We start from the raw sequence: 16031 nt of genomic DNA, 5'->3' as shown, positions 1-16031 counted from the left end.
CTAGGGTAATTAAATTAATTAAATAAATGAGTAGAGAAAACCTAACACACAAATGGATCGATAAGTAAATGAATAACTATATCCCCACAAAGAACTGCTGTTGGAATTATTGTTTTTAAGTGTTGTAATGCATCTGCGTGTGATCAATATTAAAATACATTTTTGCATGTGATGTGGTTTTGTTTGCAGTATCTTTAGAAGATCTCAAGTCTGACTTTGACCTGAATACAGTGTGCCTTTGCTTCCAAGTGTACATACGTGACCCAAGTGGAGGCCTGAGTCCTTTGACGTTTGTGGTTTCTCATCCTATATATGACAACCGTAAGCTTGATTTTTATTTTTTATTTTTTTATAAAATCTACAAAATATTAATGGCAAATTTTAGAACGTATACCTATTGCAGAATGCAAGCATTTTAGAGGCCAAGTTCAACTTTCGTAAAATAAATAAATGCACATGATTTTGCAGGTTAATAAAATGTACTGTTGATGTATGTGTGTGTGTGTGTGTGTGTGTGTGGTTTTTTTTTTTTTTTTTTTTTTTAATGAAGCTTGAAAATAATTGTACCCATGATAAGTAGAACTGGGGGTGCAATGTCAGGCTTCTTTAGACTTCTTGACCGCTGTCTGCCTGTACCTCCATATGCATATAAGTGTGCAACATTTTACTAAGAATTAACTTCTAATTTTAAAAAAAAAAAATAATTTATATGAACACATTCTCAGGGCCTTTTGATAATGCAGTGTACCCTACAATCTCATGAAAACGGAGGCTTCTTGCTAGTATGCTTGGACAATGCAGAGAATAATATGTATACAATAAGCATTTTTTGAACTTCAAAAACATTTGGATTTTACATCCTAGGCAAGGGAACTACTTTTTTCATGTACAGTAAGGGAAAAAAGTATTTGATCCCCTGCTGATTTTGTACGTTTGCCCACTGACAAATAAATGATCAGTCTCTAATTTTAATGGTGAGGTTATGTCAACAGTGAGAGACAGAATAGCAGCAAAAGAAAATCCAGAAAAATGATTTTCAAAAAAGTTTTATAAGTTGATTTACATTTTAATGAGCAAAATAAATATTTGACTCCTTCGCAAAACATGACTTGGTACTTGTTGGCAATCACAGAGGTCAGACATTTCTTGTAGTTGTCCACCAGGTTTGCACACATCTCAGGAGGGATTTTGTCCCACTCCTCTGCAGATCCTCTCCATGTCATTAAGATTGGAGGCCTGTAGAAGGAGCTGATGCTCCAAGTGCGTAGCCTTGCCTGTCCAGCCATTCTCTCCCTAATGTTCCTCCTCTTCTGGTGACGTCACTTCCCTGCGTTCCATGCTGCTTCCGTCCGACTTCTTGGTGGCCATCGGACGGATTGCAGTCCCCCTAACATCTCGCCATATTTGTGAATGCCTGTCTCAGATACCGGGAGAGCTAACCTCCACACCTATATACAGATGAGCCTTTTTTTATTGTGTATCCTGCCCGTAAGTGCATTACTTGCTATGTAATTAAACTGTACCTAAATACTACACTCGGGTGGCGTTTCCTGTGTTGTCCCCTTCTTTTCATCTTGTTTAAAGAGCTGGCTTTTATCTGAGGACAACTGCCACATCTCACCCTGTGTTAAGGACTGATATTGTTAATTTATTACCCACTTTTATGTCCGCAGCCACGCTGTCTTTTGCGCTTAGTTATAATTTTACCAGGACCATAATGTGCTGCTTCTTGAGCCTCTCCTTTGTTGCCTTGGCCGTGTGTTTTGGGTCATTTGTCATGCTGGAATACCCATCCACGACCCAGTGTCCTGGTTGAGGGAAGGAGGTTCTCGCCCAAGATTTGACGGTCCTGTCCCCTTAGCAGAAAAAAAACCCCAAAGCATAATGTTTCCACCTCCATGTTTGACAGTGGGGATGGTGTTCTTGGGGTCAAGAGCTTGATTTTGGTCTCATCTGACCACAACACTTTCACCCAGTTCTCTTAATTATTCAGATGTTCATTAGGAAACTTCAGACGGGCCTGTACATGTGCTTTCTTGAGCAGGGGGACCTTGCGGGCGCTGCAGGATTTTCCGTTTATCGGGGCGTAGTGTGTTACCAGTTATGGTCCCAGCTGCCTTGAGATCATTGACGAGGTTCTCCCGTGTAGTTCTGGGCAGATTTCTCACCGCTATCAACGAAACTCCACGAGGTGAGATCTTGCATGGAGCCCCAGACCAAGGGAGATTGACAGTTATTTTGTATGTGTTCCATTTGCGAATATTCGCATCAACTGTTGTCGCCCTCTCGCCAAGCTGCTTGTAGCCCATTTCAGCCTTGCATAGATCTGTAATCTTGTCCTTGACATCCTTGGACAGTTCTTTGGTCTTGCCATTGTGGAGACATTAGAATCTGATTGTTTGCTTCTGTGGACAGGTGTCTTTTTTTTTTTGTTTGTTTTACAGGAAACGACCTGAGATTAGGCACACTCCCTTTTAAGGCCGGGTTCACACTGGTCCGACAAACGCTTTAACATTGGGAGCTCATGTCGCATGACGTGTGAAAATCAATGTTTCCCTATGGGAGCCGTCTTAACTGGTCCGCCACATGTCGGACCGACTTTGAAAATGCACCCTGTACTACTTTGGTCTGACTTTGATCCTACTTCAGCCCATTGAATATCATTGAAGTCGGATCAAAGTCGGAACGCCGTCTTGCATGCTCTGACTTTGGCAATGCGACTTGTGCTCTGCTGATCTTGAGGGGGAACTCTACGCCAAATTTTAAATAAAAAAATGGCATGGGTTCCCCCTTCAAGAGCATACCAGGCCACATAGGGTGGGGGGTCGAGATCTGGGGGCCCCCTTTATTAAAGGGGGCTCCCGGATTCAGATAAGCCCCCAGCCGCAGACCCTGACAACCAACGGCCAGGGTTGTCGGAAAGAGGCCCTTGTCCTCATCAGCATGGGACAGGGTGCTTTGGGGTTGGGGGGGGCCCAAAGCACCCCCCCATGTTGAGGGCATGTGGCCTGGTACCGTTCAGGAGGGGGCGCTTACTCATCCCCACCCCCTTTCATGACCGGCCAAGCTGTGTGCTCAGATAAGGGTCTGGTATAGATTTTGGGGATACCCCCACGCAGTTTTTTCGGTGTAGGGGTTCCCCTTTAAATCTATACCAGACCCAAGGGCCGGGTATGCTCTTGGAGGGGGAAACACAAGCTGTTTTTTTTTTTTTTTATTTAAAATTTGGTGTGGAGTTTCCCCTCAAGATTCATATTAAACACAGTGCCTGGCAAGTCGGATCCCCGTTCATTGAAAGTTGGACATCAGAGAAGCAGCAGATTGGCTCTCCTCTACATGCGTTTGACAGACGCGAGTGAGGAAAAGCCAATACACAGCTTTTCCTGTTTACACCGTGATCAGCTGTGATTGGACACGGCTCATCACGTGGTAGAGTCTTCGTCAGACTCTCTTTACCTAGATTGGAATTGTGGTGTGTCAGACTGACATGCAGCACCACCAATTGATGTGCGCCGGGTAGTTGTCCTGAACACGTCATATGATGTCCGATCAGGATAACTAAACCACTTTGCCAAAGTCATTATGCTATATGGTGGGCGGCAAGTGGTTAAAATATGGCCTGTTGGTGGGACCTGAAGACAGGAGTTGAGAACCGCTGATCTTGTGGAACCAATTGCCTTCCGAAGTCGTCGAATTGGTAAATAGAGTCCACCTGTGAGTAATTTTATCCTGGTATAAATGCAGCTGTTCTGTGAAGCCCTCAGAGGTTTGTTAGAGAACCTTGGTGAACAAAAATCATCATGAAGGCCAAGGAACACCAGGAAGGTCAGGGATGCAGTTGTGGAGGAGATTAAAGCAGGGTTAGGTTATAAAAAAATATATTCCAAGCTTTGAACATCTCTCAGAGCACTGTTCAATCCATCATCCAAAAATGGAAAGAGTATGGTACAACTGCAAAAATACTAAGACCTGTCCACCCACCTAAACTGACAGGCTGAATAAGAAAAGCATTAATCAGAGAAGCCGCCAAGAGGCCCATGGTAACTCTGGAGAAGCTGCAGAGATCCACAGATCAGGGGGGAAATCTGTCCACAGGACAACTATTAGTCGTACACTCCACAAAGCTGGCCTTTATGGAAGAGGGGCAAGAAGAAAGCCATTGTTGAAAAAGACATGTGGGGGACACGGCAAACGTGGTCCAAAAGCAAGTTGCACTGTGTGGCAGAAAACTAACACTGCAGACGCCATCCCCACCGTGAAACATGGTGGCAGCATCATATTGTGGGGATGCTTTTCTTCAGCAGGGACATTGGAGCTGGTCAGAGTTGATGGAAAGATGGATGAAGCCAAATACAGGTTAATCTTAGATGAAAATCTGTTAGTCTGCAAAAGATTTGAGACTGGGGAGGAGGTTCACCTTTCAGCAGGACGACCACCCTAAACATACAGCCAGAGCTACAATGGAATGGTCAAAGCATATTCATGTGTTAGAATGGCACAGTCAAAGTCCAGATCTAAATCCAATTGAGAATCTGTGGCAAGACTTGAAAATTGCTGTTGATCTCCATCCAATCTGACAGATGCTATTTTGCAAAGAAGAATGGGCAAAAATGTCTAGCTCCTACATATACAAATCTGGTAGTGACATACTCAAAGACTTGCAGCTGTAATTGTGAAGGGTGGTTCTACAAAGTATTTGGGGGGGGGGGGTTGACTGAATACAAATGCATGCCACACTTTTCAGATATTTGTAGTATTTGTGTTTTTCAAACACATTACAAACTGATTTCAAATGAAAGCATTCTGCACAACACAAGCCCTTGTTGGATTGTTTCACTGCTTGAGACAGTACCTCCCTACTGTGAGAACATTTTGTAGTTGATTTACTAGACAAACACTAGCTTTTAACACTTTGTTAACCCAAATTCCCTCCGTTGTAATTAACCACTTAAGACCCGGACCAATATGCAGGTTAAGGACCTTGCCCCTTTTTTGCGATTCAGCACTGCGTCGCTTTAACTGACAATTGCGCGGTTGTGCGACGTGTCTCCCAAACAAAATTGGCGTCCTTTTTTCCCCACAAATAGAGCTTTCTTTTGGTAGTATTTGATCACCTCTGCGTTTTTTTATTTTTTGCGCCATAAACAAAAATAGAGCGACAATTCTGAAAAAAAAAAATTTTTTTTTTGCTATATCCCCAAAAAAATATTAAAAAAACATATTTTTTTCCTCAGTTTAGGCCGATACATATTCTTTTACCTATTTTTCGCAATAAACGTTTTAACGATTGGTTTGCGCAAAATTTATAGCGTTTACAAAATAGGGGATAGTTTTATGGCATTTTTATTAATTTTTTTTTTTTTTTTTTTACTAATGGCGGCGATCAGCGTTTTTTTTTTTTTTTTGTGACTGCGACATTATGGCGGACACATCGGACAATTTTGACACATTTTTGGGACCATTGTCATTTTCACAGCAAAAAATGCTATAAAAATGCATTGATTACTGTGAAAATGACAATTGCAGTTTAGGAGTTAACCACTAGGGGGCGCTGAAGGGGTTGTGTGACCTCATACGTGTTTCTAACTGTAGGGGGGGGCGGGGCTGGACATGTGATGTCATTGATCGTCTTTCCCTATATCAGGGAACAGATGATCAATGACACTGCCACTGTGAAGAATGGGGAAGGTGTGTTTACACACAGCTCTCCCCGTTCTTCAGCTCCGGGGACCGATCGTGGGACTCCGGCGGCGATTGGGGCCGCGGTCACGGAGCTTCGGACTGGGTCGCATGCCATCCAAAGCTGGGCTCTTAAAGGCAACGTACATGTACGTGCTTGTGCCATTCTGCCGACGTATATTTGCAGGAGGCGGTCCTTAAGTGGTTAAACACTTAAAAAAAAAAAAAAAATTGTGTCCCCCTGATTTCCCGCCCCCCCCCACAAGAGGACATTAACATGTCGCAAATGTCTATTAATTTCCCTTTGTGGTGATGATTTTTTATTTATTTTTTGTGTTGTGTGTGTTTTTGTGTTCTTTAGGAGCTCCGAACACTGCTGAGTTGAAGATTTGCAGAGTTAACAAGAATTCTGGTTCCTGTTTAGGTGGAGATGAAATCTTTTTACTCTGTGATAAAGTGCAAAAAGGTAAACACTATTGGACTAATTGTTGTAAAAATCATGGCATTTTGACCACATTGTTAACTCTTGTTAATTGTCAACAGAAAAATTAATGTTCATTGCTCCCACCTGGATACTACATGGTTCCTGGAAATGTATATGCTACAGAGACATCGAGATAAACTGTATAACCTTAAAGCTGAACTAAAAGTTTTCTCTTGCAGTGGGGCGTGACTCACACTGCAAAGGTTAACTGCTAATGTGTGTCAGCTCTGTGGTGCCAGAGGACTTTCTTGATTAAAATATATGAATTGCGCACATCTTTGTTATAAATCAGGTGACCTATTAGCAGGTATAGGGCCATGTTCATCTGAGACAATATTGCAGTTTAACCTTTTTGCTGCCAGGTCCGTACAGCGCACACACCTAAATCACTGCTTCCAGCTGGCCAGGTCCATAAGCCTTACGGACCTGCATTCCTCCTGCTTCAGTGGCCATAAACTTATAAAAGAATTGTTCAAATGCTGCTGAACAAACGAATGGTGCTGAATTAATGTCTGATAAGCCACTGATCAAAGCTATTTACCTAAATTTTCACACTCTGCCGCTGCACTGTGCTTTCACCTGCTTCTCCTGTGCTGTGATCTAAATTGCCTTTCACCACCCCAACTCTCCCTTTTATCTGCCCCCCCTCCCACCCAGTACTGATCCCCCCCCCCCCCCCAAGCTTCCTGCTTCCCTCCTCTGCACTCCCACCGACTTTGGATTCGAACCCCCCTTTAGTGCCTGCCACCCTCTGAAGCTTCTGGACTGCTCTGCCTCACCCCCCTCCCGTCGGCTGCAGCCACTGACGGATTTGTCAGCATGGAGCAGACGCTGACAGATCTGTCAGGATGGAGAGCGGGGGACTGGTGAACAGGGGGCTAGTTTCTGTTGTCGTCATTATGATTTAAAAAGAGTAAACACAATTGATTTGATAATAAATGGCTTCAGACAAACACTAACAATGAGTGAAAAAAGTTTTTTGTGTTTTTTTTTGTTGTTGTTTTTATCATTCATATTCTCTGAAAAATGGCCAAGAAATCATAAATTCTGCCAGGACATGTAAACTTCTGAGCACAACTGTATCTATATAGACTCTTATCTATCCATCTACAGTGCACCTCAGGTTGCAGAGAAAGGAACTGAAGACAGTCTCTTTCTCGGTTTCAAAAAAGAGATGAGAGGTCTGTTTAGAGCCCTGATGTCTCTCCAAAGGGGGGGGGGAATAAAAACCATAGTAAGGATGGGTTTAGACAAGTGTCTAAATCTCTCTTGCCTTTGAAGCCCGATTAACTCAACCACACATTTTTGTTCCCCCCAGCTGCTAGTCTAAGCAAGGTCTAAGGCCTCGTTTACGAGGGTTATAATACAGCAAGGTAATGTTTAGGCGCACAGATATTCTGTGCATCCCCATGCATGCAGTCCCATTGATGTCATTTCGGGGACATCGGCTGCAAAGGAATGCACAGGTGTTCCATGCAGGCAGTCCCATTCATATCAATTGGGACACAGCGGCTGCGTCAACACAGCCACTGCTCCCAACTTAAAATCCATGGGGCTGTATGTATCTAAATTTTGCCCGCAATTCAAATCGCCTCTGTGAGTGGAGCCTAAAAATGGAGAGCTGGGCCTGGCAGTGAAAGGGTTAAAGAACACTGTGCCAGCTCCAGCACTAGGGAGCATAACACCCTTATTTATAAGTGATAATTATGGTCGCATAGCATTCCCAGAAACTTAAGAACAGGCCTAGGAGTACTGCTGCTACCACCCTATTCCCAATTGGTTATGTAAAGGCCTGTGTAGAGGGTGGTGCAGGAAGTGTTGGCTAGTAGTACTCTTAGGCTCTGTGCACACTAGTTTTTTTTTTTTTGTGTGTCTTTTTGTTTTTTTTTCAGCTTCTAGAAGCTAAATAGTGTTATCCTAATGGGACCATGCACATTTTTTTAGGCTATAAGTGTTTTTGAAGTTTCAGCGTCTAGAAGCATTAAAAAAGTACAGTTTCCAGCAGAAAAAAAAAAACATTAAACGCTGTTAACCGTTTTCCTTAGCCAGCGTCAACAACCAGCATGTAGCTGGTTGATAAGGAGTGGGCCGGGAAAGCTGGTCACCGCATTCTTAACAGATAACTCATCCCACTGACAGCTGAATGTCAACTAAATCATTACATAAAAACAGTTTTTGACAATTCCTTTAGTAAAAAAAATATAAAAATGTCCCCCCAATCATGATTACCACTGCTGACCAGAAAAAAAAGGGGGAAAATGTATTTTAAATTGGAACCCCACGCCAAAAATAAAGAAACAGGGTTCACCTTAAAATCGGTACCAGACCCCAAGAGGCCTGGTATGGTTTGGGGCGGGGGGACCCCATGCTGTGTGGTGGTGTTGTTGTTTTTTTGGGGGGGGTTCCCTCAATTTTTAATTATTGCCACCAATTGTTAAGTTTTACATTCAGCTGTCAGTGAAGAACCCCACTGACAGCCGATGAGCCATTCGTTAAGAACATGGCAGCAGGTTTCCCAGCCCGTTCCTCCTTAACAACTAACTATTTACTGGTTAAGGATGCCAGCGACCTAACCCCCCCCCCCCCCCCCCCCCCACTCCTAAACACTGCAAAAAATGCTAAATATCGTATTAGCCTTTTTTTCCCAGCAGTTTTTGAACATCTTGCACACATTTGCAGGAGTTAACCTCATTAGTGGCTACCCAATGGCTGACCCAGAAAAACGGTAACAGAAATTGTCACTGCATCAGGACACAATAAGGGAGACTTCTGCCGTAATGTGCATGTATGATGTCCCAGGTATGACCCTGCATTGTGAATAGGCCATATGAGCTGAGCATTGCAAACCAAAGGACTGTAGACACCGTTTAAATATTCACATTTTGTGCCAGTCTCACTGCCAGACTCGGGGTTAATGCTGAGGGACTGAGTGCTTATGTCATCAACTAGGCTTTGTGCTTTGTGTTTCCTACTGCTGCTCCTGACTTCAAGTGACACATGAAAACCTCAGTCTCTGCTGCCTGCCTAAAGAGACTTGTACACCTTCGGCAATCTGATGCTCTCCTGCTACCAGCAGCTGGATTTGTGATTGATTAAGGGATAGCCTCGTACCTCGAGCTACGTTGTCCTCCACTTTGGTGCAGCATCATACATGCATGGGGAACAGTCCCACTGTCCCAGATGCCTTCAGATCAAAACCCACCAACAGCTCCAGTGCTACCTGCAGTGTGACTCAGATCCTCCCTCATTAAGGTGCCAAATACGGAGAGACTGAATTTTGCCCTCTGCTGGAGTCTACAATGGCTCCATCAGGTATGACCCTTTCTTGGCTTCATCCAGGAAGGATTTCACCAGTCATGCACAATTTTTTTGGGCCAAATAGAGCATTTGTTTGCTGACTCTGACTACAGGGGGTCATATTTTTTTTTTCTTAAAGTGATTGTAAAGTCTTGTGTTTGTTTTTTACATAGATCATACTTTACCTGCTCTGTGCAGTAGATTTGTACAGAGCAGCCCAAAAGCTCTTCTCGTGTGGCTTCTCGGCGCTCCTGACCCCTCCCTCCCTATCAAGTGCCCCCACCTTCCCTCTACTGATTGGCTAACTGACTTTGATGGCCAATGGCGCCGCTGCTGTGTCTCGGCCAATCAGGAGGAGAGTCCAGGATGACTGAGGGACTTGTGGTCATTGCTAGACAGAGATGGGGCTCAGGTAAGTTTTAGGGGGTGCTGGGAGGGCTGCTGCACACAGAAGGCTTTTTATCTTAATGCATTGAGATAAAAAACTTCTACCTTTACAACTCCTTCAACATTAAGATAAAAAGCCTTCTGTGTGCATCAGCCCCCATAATACTTACCTGAGCCCCATCTCGATCCAGTGCTGTTGCACAAGAGGCTTGGCTGTCCGAGACTCTTCCTCATTGGCTGAGACAGCAGTGACATGCCATTGGCTCCTACTGATGTCAGTCAGTAAGCCGATGAGGATAGAGGGCGGGTCGCAGCGCCATGTCTGAATGGACACATGGAGCTGTGGCTTGGCTCAGGTGGCCCCTATAGAAAGCTTCTTGCTGTGGGGGCACTTAACGGGAGGAAGGGGCCAGAAGCACCAAAGAGGGACCCAAGAAGAGGAGGATCTTGGCTACTCCATGCAAAACCACTGCACAGAGCAGGTAAGCAATACCATGTTTGTTCTTAAAAAAAAAAAAGGACTTTCATATCACTTTAAAGCATTAACAGACAACCCTACACCTGGGGTGTTGCAGGTCTCTGCCATTACTTAAACTTTGAGACTGTCTTGGCTCATATTGGCACAGTACACACCACCTTAACCTCCCTGGCGGTATGATTATGTCTGGAATTTTGTACCAAAAGCGGTACAATTATTTTGCATGGAAATTTGGCGTTTTACATTGTAGGCCTGTAATTCTTAGGAATAACTCACTTAAATCCGTCCAAACAAGAGTCTAGTAGACATCCCGGGTATGATAAAGTTTGAAACACAAAATCATAAATTTTAATATAATAAATTACTATAAATAATTATAACAAATAATAATGTAATTATAATAAAAATTATTCAATAATGTAATCAAATCAAAAACACTGAAATTTTCTCAGTTGCAGAATTGTCGCTGTCATTTATTTTTTATTTTTTTATGACGGATTTCCCCACAAATCGCTATCGCTCAATTCTGCAAGTGATTATAATTTATTATCGCTGTTTTCTAGCTGCTCTAAATTCACTTTTGACATAAAGGGACAATTTTTGGTTGCTATGGACAATCTCCAGTTTCCAGGCAGAAAACAGTTTTTATTTTATAAAAGTACATACAGAACACTGGGCAGACCACTAGGGACAAGGGGGGTGTGTATTCTTACATACAGTACTGTAATCTATAAGATGACAGTATACTGTATGTATTGTGTTTATTTACTTAATTTGTCGCCGTTCACCGCCTCCATGCGTTGTAACGTCACAGGGAACAGAAATCGGCGGCACACAGGCACTGTGTGAATCGAGCGAGGACGCCGCTCGCTCACACAGCGGGGATGCATCGCAGGGACAAGGTAAGTAACTTGTGCCTGTGGATGCTGCAAGGCGGCCCAGAGTCTGGCTCGGGGATACCGCTTTTGGTATAAAAAAATTCACCCCAAGCCCGACTCGGGATTACCGCTAAGGAGGTTAAAGCATGAGATTAAGCCTGTATCTTTTATCAGTGTTGTCCCAAGTATAGGCTACTTTAGGCTCTCCAAGTCCACCGGGACTTCTCCCATTTGTTCCCACGGTTTTCTTTTATGGAAACTGGATGAACCCTAACAACCTGTGTATCTTTTCTAAATGGCTGTCAATCCTGTACCTATTTGAGAAAGAAAGATGAATTGCCCCCACTGTGGGTCTGGCAGGATCCTTAATTTACAAAGCTTTAATTGCCGTTCCCACCCCCCCACCCCTCTTGGAGGATGCACCTATTTTTAAGGACCCCATCGACCTTTCCAGAACCTTGTCTTCTCTGGAAGCAGAGACTGTTCCAAGGGAATCTTCAAACTCTTCACTCCCAAACTTAAGGCTGTTCAGTTTAGGAGTGCTTCACTGCTGCAAGGGGCTTCATGCCTTCCTTCAAGGCCTTCTCATTGCCCAGTTCCACTCCAGACCCTTACAACACAACATCCTGTCATCATGGGGCATGCTGGTCAAATTCTTGAACAGGCTGTTCTGGCTTGTTGACCCTGGAGACTGGATCTGTAGTTGGGATAAGGTCTTTCTTTCCTTCCCTAGAGTGATCCTCACAATGGATACCAGCCTGTTGGAATAGTAAGGGGTCCTGGGTACATTGTTGGTGCAGGGAACTGGGATGTCTGAGCAATCTCATCTCCTAATTGACATACTGGAGCTTTGGCTAATCTGGCTGCCCATGCAAAGCTGGTCATCCCAACTGGATGGTCATCCAATCTTGTTTAAGTCAGATAATGCCATGGCATCCAGGAGGAACCAGGATGCCATGGCAGCAGGAGAGTTCACCGCAGCAGGAGAGTTAAAGCAGATACTGTCCTAGACATTGCAGCCTTGTCCACACTTCACTTAACATCTTCACAGTAACATTTTTTTTCCATTTATTCATTTTTTTTCTTCTACTGCCTGAATTAGATTTACTTTTTTTTTTTTTTTTTACCTATTACAATCCAATGCTTGGTGACCAGCATGGCCGAGGGGGGATGGTCTCTACAACTGCAGATGTTCAGAACCTGTGTTACAGGTAGGAGGTGCTGGATGTGTGGAACTCCAGGTCTTTAGTCACCTGTTTTTTGGTCTTGGTATCGCTGTTTTGTCTCAAAGCTGAGGCATGCTTGGGAGTAAGAGGGGGTTATACTGGGCTAGCCCACCACTTTTGTTTTTATTTTTATTTGCCAGTGTTATAACCTCCAGTAGGAGGCAGTATAGCTCGACAGTCCCTAAATTCCTATGTCATTGGATGCCAAAAAAATGATTTTATAGTAAATAAAGTAATGTAATTTTTAGGTTTGTTATAAAGATTTTTTTCTCATTGTAGAGTTATTAAATGTATTTTTTTATTTAATTATTTATTATTAAGTGTGCCTTGTTCTGTAAACTTATCTTGTTTTTGTCTCTTTCAGAAGATATTGAAGTGGTGTTCGCAGTAGGTAACTGGGAGGCACGAGGGTCATTTTCACAAGCAGATGTGCACAGACAAGTGGCTATAGTTTTTAGAACGCCACCTTATCATGATCCAGGAATACGTCAACCTGTTAAGGTCCAAATGCAGTTGAGGCGGCCATCTGATAAGGAGGTTAGCGAACCTATGGAATTTCAATATCTACCAGATGAAGGTATGTTGTCTTTGTTTAAAATGGGTGTGTGGTGACTTTTTTTTTTTTTTTTTCATGTGTGTTTGTGTGGTGTGTTTTTGTTTTTCTTCAATAACTGTATCTATTCTTACAGGAGATTTTCATCACATTGAGGAGAAAAGAAAGAGAACAATGGAAAACTTCAAGCACATTGTAAAAAGGAATCCATTTGCAGGTGAGCGAATTTCAGCCCTATTGGTGCTTAATTTTGTATGCAGCTAGCATTCCGGATTCTGACAGTGTTTAGACAGTAGCCCAGCAGGGGAATTTGTCCATCTGCACTGTATAGCATGGCTCCTGTTAGATTTATTTTCGTTCAGCCCACAGTCAGAATTAAAAAATGTGATCAATGTATGGACAGCTTGAAGCCCAAGTCTAGGTTTCTTGTCACTAATAGTTAATTTGGACCAAGCTGACCCAAACAAACTATTTTCAATGCCAAGTTATTTGGTGGCAGTAAGCACTGTATCATACTATATTTAGCATCAGCTGCATACAGTATGCTGTGCTGTCTTCCAGCAGTAGCATGAACAACTTCCTGTCTGCTGCCAGAACAAGATCAAGTCAACCATTCAGAGGGAGCCTTGTATTTTTATCATTTGGGTACAATACTTCCTATGATTGGTGGAGTGGAGAGAGGTGGTTGGATAATTTCACAATCTGAGACATGTTTATTTACATGTAGACCATTTGTTATTCACAAGGGTGCAAAATGCCATTGACTGACCCCACATGATTTTTATCTATTTTTTTTTCTGTGCCACAAGTGATTGGCGATCAAAATCTCAGCTGTCTGTCTCATCACTTGGCCATGACATTTTTGTCTCGTTCACTTGATGTCCGATTTGGAAACTTGTGTAATCGGACATTGACCATGCATGGCCACTATTAAATACTAAGGGGGTGAATTACTAAAACTGGAGTGCAAAATCGGGTGCCAATCTGCTTCCAACTTGAGCTCAATTTGAAAAAATAAAATAAATAAATAAACCCCTAAATCTCATTTTTTTTATATATGTGGGAGAAATTTGCTCCATTTTAGCTTTATAGCCCTCACCCACCCCCTAATAATAATATTACCTTTTTTTTTTTTTTTTTTTCACAAGCAACAAAAAAGCATTAGCTTCCATTTGGCCATCAATAAATTTAGTTTTAACAGACCTTTCTTGTTTTACTCTTAGTACTTGTTTAGTTTCAGTGCCCTCACATTAGAGATGAAGCAAAAACAAAATTTACCCTAAAGTCTGTGTTGCCAATGGTGCATGTGTCCGTAGAAAAGAACAGCCAAATATCCTGACACAAATATTGATATACTTTCAGGAAATGAAACAAAGCACCAGCGCAGAATTGCAATACCGACCCGCAACATTCCAAAACCAGGTTTGTTCTTGTCCCTCTTCTTGCCCATTCTTTTCTCCTCTTAATTTTTTTTGATAATGGAACCATTTTCTATTATTTTGTTTGATTTAGAACCTGCGCCATCTCCCATTTGTCAAAGTTCTCAGATGTTGGTACCAGTCGTCTCTTCATACATTGTAAAACCTGATGCTGAAGATGCAATGTCCACACTTCTCTCTACTGTGAATATTAGTGACTTTGCCAGTATTGGCTTTTCCCCTATGCCTCCAATGCAACAGGCTCCACCTGAAGATCGTATAGATATGGGCTATCCTTCTTTTACAGATGATGGAAACCTTGATTTAGCAAACATGCTGCAAAATGACCCTGACAGCCATTGTGCCAGCCTAAGTTCCATTGACAATAGTGATTTTGGCCAGCTTCTCAGTCAATCTCAGTCTTCAGGTTCTCTTTCACAGGCCCTGCATGAATCTGGGCATAATCAGTGTACCCTCATGGCCTATCCAGAATCGATTGCTCGGCTCATGGCATCTGGATCAAATGAGGTGGCTGGTGGAGAGGAAAGCTCTGAAAGACTTGACAGCACCTTAATGAATGGGATTTTTGACATGCAGCAAGGCGAAAGTTTAAACTCCATGATAGATATTGACTTTTCAACTCTCATGGGTATGAAATGAATGCTTGGTGAAGATGTATGCCTTCACTAGTGGAACAGTATAATTCTTTAGGACACAGTTGGCCTTCAACTCCTTCAGGGTGCTTTTGCTATTTAGGTGATATTGGGCCTACATAGTTGAGGATTGTGCTGGCCCTGTTGGATTTCATCCTGATTCACTTTAACCAGAGAGCTTGAAATAGCCATGTTGCATCTTTAATAGCCTTGATGCAGGCTAATCTTGTATGAATACCTTACTGCTGTGTATTTTAAAGTAAAGTCATCTATTACATTCTAATTATCAGCAAAAATGACATCCATGTTAAATAAAACAAACATTTATTGCTCAACTGGCTACAGACAAGATAACATTTTATATTTTATGTGCTCTATTGGCACTGTATTAACCCCCAGACATAATTGTTCAATTCGGCACACATTTCCCCCTTCACCGCTTTGCTTGTAAATGAGTTAAAGAGGAACTGCAGTCTGCTCACATCATTTGTAATAAAAACATCTTTGCCATTCTGAAGCTTCCCTCCAGCCACTTTGCATATTTTATATATACTGTGATTCTGTACTTGCCATATATACTCCAGAATTCTTCCTCCACCAAGTCTGGCTGAAACCATTTTAACTGGGCAGCTGAAACTGCTGCCTGTTCCCTTCTTGGATTTACAGAGGCACACCTCCAGCTCTCATTGGCGCACTTATGACTCATCAACCCTCCCTTCCTGGCAAACTCTCAAGTGTGAGAGAGCTGAGCAAGATGTCATGAGCCTAGGCTAATGACCAGACAAGAAACAGGAAGTGGGTTGTGTAAGGCATTTACTGTCAGAAAAAAAGTTTTACTATCCAAAGTTAAAACAACAAGGGCCGACGATTTAATGAATGTAAAGATGAAAAAAATGACTGAAGTTCTGCTTTAAGAATCTTAATTTACTCTGATACGTAAACAGTGGTGACTCTTGGAATTTGGATTGGTACCTCTCA

The 16031-nt window shown here is 42.6% G+C and overlaps 1 protein-coding gene across 2 annotated transcripts in view; it reads left to right on the top strand.

The window, feature by feature from the left end:
* RELA (RELA proto-oncogene, NF-kB subunit) overlaps positions 1-15570 on the top strand; it is a 106859-nt gene extending 91289 nt beyond the window's left edge. The window contains exons 6-11 of one of the 2 annotated variants that reach the window (XM_040328868.1): positions 190-321; positions 6041-6145; positions 12797-13006; positions 13119-13199; positions 14345-14404; positions 14495-15570. In XM_040328868.1, the coding sequence (XP_040184802.1) occupies positions 190-321; positions 6041-6145; positions 12797-13006; positions 13119-13199; positions 14345-14404; positions 14495-15060 (1154 nt within the window). In that variant the 3' untranslated portion in view covers positions 15061-15570. Of the gene's footprint in view, positions 1-189; positions 322-6040; positions 6146-12793; positions 13007-13118; positions 13200-14344; positions 14405-14494 lie in introns of both variants that reach the window. The other variant, XM_040328867.1, reaches the window with a different exon arrangement.
* The last annotated feature ends 461 nt before the right edge of the window (positions 15571-16031 follow it).

The sequence above is a fragment of the Rana temporaria genome, chromosome 11 (genome assembly GCF_905171775.1).
Source record: "Rana temporaria chromosome 11, aRanTem1.1, whole genome shotgun sequence".
NCBI classification, from domain to species: domain Eukaryota; kingdom Metazoa; phylum Chordata; class Amphibia; order Anura; family Ranidae; genus Rana; species Rana temporaria.
This window is presented reverse-complemented; position numbering and strand designations above follow the sequence as displayed.